Source organism: Adiantum capillus-veneris, chromosome 20 (genome assembly GCF_014529385.1).
Source record: "Adiantum capillus-veneris isolate H3 chromosome 20, ASM1452938v2, whole genome shotgun sequence".
In the NCBI taxonomy this organism is placed as follows: domain Eukaryota; kingdom Viridiplantae; phylum Streptophyta; class Polypodiopsida; order Polypodiales; family Pteridaceae; genus Adiantum; species Adiantum capillus-veneris.
Window position 1 is genome coordinate 13,088,141 of NC_140950.1, and position 8,289 is coordinate 13,096,429.

The 8,289-nt window shown below is 42.9% G+C and overlaps 1 protein-coding gene across 1 annotated transcript; it reads left to right on the top strand.

Moving 5' to 3' along the window:
• The first annotated feature begins 495 nt into the window (after nucleotides 1–495).
• Nucleotides 496–3,437, top strand: LOC147432121 (pentatricopeptide repeat-containing protein At2g33680-like). Its single transcript, XM_086492126.1, has 2 exons — nucleotides 496–697; nucleotides 813–3,437. Exons 1-2 carry the CDS (start codon nucleotides 554–556, stop codon nucleotides 3,288–3,290), a joined length of 2,622 nt encoding a protein of 873 aa, XP_086348252.1. The 5' UTR covers nucleotides 496–553; the 3' UTR covers nucleotides 3,291–3,437.
• Nucleotides 3,438–8,289: the final 4,852 nt, after the last annotated feature.

Genomic DNA, 8,289 nt, shown 5'->3' on the forward strand with positions numbered 1-8,289 from the left:
GGGAAACGAGGCTACATCAAATCATCACACACATAAGAGTATTGAGTTGATATTGGTTGTTTTTTAAAGTGATGATTTCATGGCTAGAGTTTTGGTCTTTTTGAGTGTGTCTTTACCTTCAAAAGTTCTACGATTCACTTGATTTTTCGTTCCAAGACACACTGCACACTTCTTTGCAATGCCCACTAGATTGACGACGAATACACGACTTTCTTGCTACTAATTGGAGGTGGAAAGTATGCTTCTTCCCGGGGGGGGGCAGGGGGCTCATGTTTTGAAGGTGGGTCCGAAAATTGAGACGTCATGAAGCTCCAATGGTTGAGGGCTACTTACTTTCCATGCCCCTTTGGATTTTCTTTATTAATAGAGAGTTACCTACAACTTGAAATTACAACACACACACCCACCCCCCTAGGTGGAGAAAGCCAACTCTTAAGGTGAGTGGCCGGATAAGGTTTGTCAAACCACATGAGAAACGCCCCTAAAGGTTAGAACAATTTCCACGCCCCTTGGGATTTGCCTGCCTCCGCCCGTAGAAACTGGCAACCACCTAATGCTCGAAGCACCCCGCAGTCCAAGCGCACACTGCCCACCGCTCTCTCCTCAATGGCACGATAGAAGCGCTGAGCTTGACCAACAAAGGCTCGTTACGTTTTCTCCAAAGTTACGGGACAATTTTGATCAAGGGCTTAATAAGGTAATCTATCCGAGCATTTCGATCATGTATGTGCGCACGTCTCTCTCTCACTCTCACTCACACGCGCACACACACACGGACCCCATTTATCTGTTTGTTGTGTTGTTGACGGCAGAATCACTTGCTATCACCCTGGATTCATAATCGGAACAAACACTGGGTTCAAGAAGACCGGAGACCCACTTGGAGCCCCAAATATCGAGCTAGCTCAGCTGAGCATGAGAATGCAGAGCTCAGTTTGGCGAACAAGGAGCAGATTGCGTGGACTGCAAAGAAGATTTTCCAGGAAGAAGCGCAGGAAGAAGAAGAAGAAGATATTTCATGCTCTAGTGTTGATGGTGCACAATATAATCTGAATGGAGATGAAATTCTTGTGGCAGCACTCAGTTCTTATTCTAAGCATAATGATTTGGAAAATGGACGCAGAGTCCATGCTCAGATCGTTCGGAAAGGTTTGCTCAAGACAAATGTGTTTGTTGGGAACAGCTTAATTAATTTGTATGCCAAATCTGGAAGTCTCGTAAAAGCTCGGGAAGTATTTGAAGAGGTCAGCAATCGGAATGTCATTTCATGGAATGGGCTTATTGCTGGGTATTCTCAGCACAAGCATGGCGATATGGCATTCCACTGTTTTGAGCAGATGCAACTTGATGGCATTTCTCCTAATAGAGCCACCTTTCTTTCTTTGCTGAAAGCATGTAGTAGTTTAAGGAAAGCAGTAAAAGGGCAAGAATTACATTCTATGATAGTCAAAGAAGGGTCATTGGAGAAGAATGTTCGAGTTGCCAATGCTTTGGTGGATATGTACGCAAAATGCGGTATGCTGGAAAGAGCAGAGGAAGTATTTGGAAAATTGTTAGTCCGGGACGTAGTAACATGGAATTCACTCATCAGTGGTTATGCAGAAGATGATTGTGGCGAGGAAGCTCTTGTCAGCTTTAAATTGATGCAAGAACAAGGTATTCTTCCTGATGATATTACCTTTGTTGCTGTGTTGAGAGCTTGCATCAGTGTAGGAGCTCCATCTACCAGCGACGAGATATATACTTGCATTCTTGCTAGGGGGTCATTGGAAAGTAACATTGCTGTTGCTACTGCGCTCATAGATATGTATGGCAAGCGTGGCTTGCTTGTAAGAGCTGAGGAGGCATTTAATAAGCTTGTGACTAGGATGGTAGTTACATGGAATGCATTGATTGCAGGATACATCCAACATGAACACTTTGAAAAGGCATTTGTGTGTTATTCTCAAATGCAACAAAACAGTGTTCTTCCAGATGGAGTCACCTTCCTGTGCATGTTAAAAGCCTGTGGCAGTATACGAGCTGGGGATAGAGGTTTGGCATTACATGATGAGATTGCTAGAGCGGGCCTGTGCAAGATTACTGCAACTGCCAATGCATTAATTGATATGTATGGCAAATGTGGCTTGATTGAAAAGGCACAAGAAGTCTTTGGCGACCTTGTGTCTCGAAATGTTGTTTCTTGGAATTCAATGATTGCTGGTTTTGCTCAAGAAGCACAATATGACAAAGCCCTAAAATGTTTTGACAACATGCAAATGGAAGGTTTCTCACCAGACGCTGTCACTTTTGTTTGCGTTTTGAAGGTATATAGCAGTATCAAGGACACAAACAAGGGCCTGGAAGTACATGCCACAATTACTAAGTTCGCTTTTCTGGAAGAGGAAACTGTGGTTTCAAATGCGCTAATGAACTTGTACGCAGATTGTGGCATGCTTGCTGAAGCGCAAGAGGTGTTTGACAGCCTTTCAAACCGGACTGTTGCGTCATGGAACACATTGATCGCTGGGTTTGCTGAACACGACCATGAGGAGGAAGCATTGCAACTTCTAGACTACATGCAGGCAGATGGTTTTTCTCCAAATGCAATCACGTTTTTTAGCGCCCTGAAAGCATGTGGCAACGTTGGAACTGTTCACAGGGGTCAAATAATACACAGTACAATTGTTAAACATGGACTGGTGGAAAGTGATCCTGTTGTTGGGACTGCGGTAGTTGACATGTATGCTAGTTGTGGCATGCTTGAAGAGGCCCATCAACTGTTTGATAAGTCTCCAATGCAAGATGTAGTCTTGTGGAATGTGCTGATCGCAGGACATGCTCAGCTAGGACAAGCTGACCTGGCTTTTGACCGATTGGACTTGATGATAAGTGAACGTAAGTCACCAGATATCACTACCTTCACAACCGTGCTGAACGTGTGCAATCACACAGGACTCGTAGAGAAGTGCCAGACGTTTTTCCAAAGTATGACCACAGATTATGCCACATCTCCAAACTCAGAGATTTGCAATTGTGTGGTTGATCTTTTTGCACGTGCAGGGCATTTGGATGAAGCAATAGCCATGATAGAAGGGATGCCATTCTTTGCAAGTCCGAGGGTGTGGCATATTGTGATGGGTGCGGCACAAAAATTCGGAAACATAAAACTTGGAAAAATGGCATTTACTCATGCAGCACAAATGAATGAGGTTGATGCTGGAGCTTATGTGTCTATCAGAAACATGTTGGCAGCTGTTGACACAGAAGAGGGTTCTCTGCAGCCCATGAAAGAAGCTTCTGTAGTATAGATGGATTGATACCAGCTCATTTATGTAACATATGCCTTTTGAGGATGAAAGGCTTTTACAAAGCCGATTTTTTTCTAATTCATGGCCTTGCGGGTGCATGTAGGAGCCTCTGTCTCGACTACATGGCATCACCAAGGGTTGAGTACTGCTGCTGCTTACCAGGATTCACCATGAGTAGCCGCTTAACAGGGTCCAGCGATATAGATAGTGAAAGCCAGGAAGTAGGAAGGTTCATTCCTGATTGTGTATATTGCTATGTAAGCTTGTGCCCTTAGAAGCATACAAAGTTCAATATCTAGTAATAATTATACATTTTCTGAGTGTGCTGGAAATCCCATATTGTGGTAGTGATATAGGTGAACACACTTATGACCACACCATGTACTTTTCAGAATTTTGATGCCAACTCATTTTGGCCTTTGTTTCCACTTGTGTAGGCCATTTCTCTCTTTTTTGCATAAAATTTTGATAGTGCAATTTTTTGCACTATAGGTGCTTATTGGGCTATTCTTGTCAGTGTGACAATGCAAGCCGTTTTTTCTTTAGGTATGTTCATTTGTATTGCGTGTTAATCGCCAGCCATGGTTGATGCCTGAGGATAGGTTGGGTGGCATCAACCATCGACCTACATGATGTGCATGTACTCGTTGCTGAAGTTTGTAGAACATTATGGAAGGTTATGGAGATCATTCAGGGTCTGCAAAAAAACATGCAGATAGATGTCGATGAGGTATGAATGGTTGATTCTATAGGTTCAAGTTCTGTCATACAGATGCTTTACAGTTCTGTACCTTCTACTCAGGAAATAAATTTTTTTGGATAACAAAGATTCTTAGGTTCATGCATTGATTGTGCTGTTTGTTGGCACTCCCTATAGGCAGAAAAAGAGGGCATATGCCGAAGGATTGTCAGACAGTGTGCAACGGAGTACCTTTCAAATTTTTGAAGGTAGGTTTTATTTTTTCTCTCTTTGAACTTCTCCCCCCTTGAAAGGCAGTGCCAACATCCGTCTCCAGATGCCTTGTTAAATGCACCATGTTGACACACACTATTTACATGTGTGTTGGGGGGGGGGGGGGGGGGGGGGGGAATATATGTTTCCATATTTTTCATGCATTCAGGCTAACACTTGGGTAAAACACCAGCTTTATACTCCTTGGCAAAATACTTTTGTTGTATTCAGCCATATGGTCGTGAACCATCATACCTTACCTCGTCAGGAAGTTTGCCTTGCTACGCTTGGAGCCATCTCTGAGCTTTGGGCGATTTGCTCTTTGGCCCATTACTCTCTCCTCTCCCTCCTCCTCCGGCCCCTTGCGCTCTACCTCAAGGCTCAAAGAGAAAGCACTGAACTAAACAAAGTATAAAGCGCATTGATGAATTTTTTTAAAAAAAATTGCGTATATCATGATTGATTACCTCATAGCTCTTTGTAAAATGGTCCAATTTCACGATATTGAAGAACTTTCGAAAAAGAATTCCATGTTTATTTATTACTCTAAATCTTGTAGTCAATTTTCTCTTAATTCTTATAGAATATGAGAGAGAGAGAGAGAGAGAGAGAGAGAGAGAGAGTGTATTACATATTGTCACAATTGGAGGGAGCAAGGAGTTTTGGTTGTCGATCACAAAACTTAGTGCAACGCATATTTAAAGAGGAAAACGTTTCGATAAAGGGTTGTCCTCGTGCTATAGAACAATTATACAGAGGAGAACGTTGGGTTGCAATATATAAGATGCATTGCCAAACAAGGACATATGTAGATTCACAACAAACACCTAAAAATTGAAAGGTTAAAGAGGATAACACATTGAACCATTCATGGGTGAAATAAGATATAATTATGCTTCGATTTATTATGAAAATGAGTACATGAGTGTCTCTTATATAAGCATAGGCTAGAGCTTTTTGCTTGCACCATAGATGAGGTGTAAGAGGGTTCAAAAGAGGACAAACAAGTGGAGAATCTGTTTGCATCTTTTTAGGGCCTATTTTGACTTCCTTTTTGGCTTCATATGCATTAGGAAAGATGCTAGAAAGGTCCATGGGTCATATCTACATACATGGGCATCATTTGGGATGTATACATAATCATGGAGAGCTAGAAAAAGGCTCCAACAAAGGCTAGGATAAGCTACGCTTACCCCAACATACGCCCTCCTAAGCTTAGATTATTCAAATGATTTGCCTCTAAGAATCTCTTTGATAAAAATACAAGGTTCACATGATTCATCATGGTGGTTCTCAATTGGATTCATCACCAATGTTCACTAGGATACATCATGTAAGCTCACAAATAGAGATCTTAGGGCTTGATTACATGCTAGAGCACATCTACGTCGGTAATGAGAGAGTTCCAGGGAGTATCTTCATCTTCGTGTTCTTCAATAAAGTTTACCTTTGCTTTGCTTCAATCTTTGTATTTGTTCTTAATGGTCCTTTCGTTGCCGTTGTTTCGTCCTCGGTTGTTGTTCCTATAGAAGCAACGGAATGGTGGATGTCATGTCCTTCCACAATGTTGGCATTCTTTGATTTTGAAGCAATCCTTGGGCTGGTTGTTGGTCCTACTGCAATGTGTGCATTTTTTCTTTGAAGAGGTCACTACATATGCCCCATTTGAAGTTGGTTCCTTGTTCCCTTTGATCTTCTTCCTGTAGAGAATTGATAACGCTTTCTAATGAGGGTATTGGTTCCTTTTCCTTAAGCACGATTACAATTTGGTTGTACTCCTCAGGAAGAGCCTTTAAAAGCACAGCTACTTGGTCTTCTTCTTTAACAAGTGACTCTGTGTACACCAATTGTGTGCTAATACCTTTAAGCCTGTTAATGATACTAGAAAGGTCCTCATCACTCTCCATCGTGAGCCCATACAATTGCATTTTTAGTGAGATCTTTGAGTGCTTTCCTTTTGCTCCAAATAGCCTTTCTAGGGTTTGCCATGCATTAAGAGTGGTGGTGGCTTCATTTGAATAATGCTCGTAATTGTCGTGAAGTGCTGTGAGGTTGATGTCGAGTGCTTGTTCATCCTTCCTTTGGAATTGTGAAGTGCAGGCCCTACTATACACGGTTTCCCCATCACCCATTGGTTTCACTACACTCCATAGGCCTTTCTTGATAAGGTAACCCATGAGTTTCACTTGCCAAGTGTGGAACCCAATGCCATTGAGCTTACTTAAGTCGTCTTTCCCCATAGTGCAAGTGAGTGTGTGAGAGAGGGTCTTGCCAAGGGACTCCCTTGGTAGTATCTACTCTCTTTACGATTGCTTAATTTGTTGAATAGTCACATACACATCAAATTTATGAAGACTTGGCCGACAATGAATTCACTCTTCTCTTTCAAGAGGCACCCCTTCACCTTGGTTGGAGCCTTGAAGGTTGTCGTGGGAAAGACTTAAGAATTTTGAGCTTTGCTTGAATAAGAATGAAAGCTTTTGGAGTGCTGCTGGTTGTTGAGGTTTTGATTGCCTTGAAGGGGTGTCTGCAATGGGACAACACCCTTACCAAGTGCTTGGCAAAAGAAAAGAAAGGTGTCGATTGCACCGTGGGAAACGCCCTTAGGACGTGGTGACTGGCAGGTTGGAGACTGGACGATGAGTGGTTTCGCAGGCGGTCGGCAATCGGCTAAGGGCCGCGGTTGGGGCTAGTGAATGGGGAGCGTGGCTGGAGCCAGTTGGGAGAAAGCATTCGTCCGGACCCGACCAAGTTATGAACCTTAATTGAGGAGCTGATTCATGTCTGTCGCCACATCCAAAAATGGTGTGTGCATGCATTGATCACGGGACCCACACACAAAGAGCTCTATGTTTGGCACCTTAGACCACTTGGTTGTGGGCCTTTCCATGTGAATACATCCAAAATATAGTGAAATAAACTCTGTTTAGAAGCAGTGCACAAAGGAACTACACACCTAAGAATAGCAAAGCAATTATCAAAGCTTAATCTTGACCAAAATATGAGTTTGATGATGCATCAGGGAGCATTTGCAAAGAACTATCAAATGGCTTAATGAGAGAGAAATAATGGCCTAATTACTCATACTAATCAAAATCCCGCTAACCAAGAAGGATAGTGGCCAATTGGTCCTTCCAACGACTTGCCTAAACTTGATTAGGAGCTTCCGATTAGGAGCTTTATTAGAGGAAAGAGAGGGGGAAATTGAATAATGATCCAAGTGTGTGTGTGCACACTAGATCTAGCATAGAGGTAGTAGGATACTTAAGACGATTAGTAGGTGCTAATCATCACCAAAGCTTTGATACCACGTGAAAGGTTGAGATGGATAACACATTGAGCCATTCATGGGTGAAATAGGACATAATTATGCTTCAACTCATTATGAAAATGAGTACATGAGTGCCTCTCATATAGGCATAGGCTAGAGCTTCTTGCTTACATCATAGATGAGGTGTAAGAGGGTTCAAGAATTAACCCAAAAGAGGATAAACAAGTGGAGAACCTGCATACACAGTTTTAGGGGCTATTTTGACCTCCTTTTTGGCTTCATATGCATTGGGAAATGTGAGTGTGTGAATGCGATGTGCGTGCGTGGAGAGTGCGAAGGGGAGAGAGGGAGAGAGAGAGAGAGAGAGAGAGCACGACACAGGATGTGGGGTGGAGCTCCCGAATCTCACTGTGTGAGCACCATGCAAGAATGTGAGTGAGAGCTCCTTATTCTTTGTATGTATAAAGAATAAGGAGATAAATGTGGACGGCCAACACTTCTTGGCGGACATGGGCAAAGCATGGTGAGGCACACCGCCTTTACCTAACATTCTCTCACTAAAGGTTATGTGCCGATAAGTGGCGAGAAGACTAGTCTACAACTAGTATATACAAGAGGTGAGAGAAGATGCCTCTCAACCTATGCCCAATGGCTCACTTTGTAACCGCTCTAGTGTAGATGCAACATGCATACTACTAGGCCTAGAGCCACGATGACGCTCCTCATGCAGGTATCGAGTGATGACCTGCATGGCTCCACAATGCACAATGCCAGTG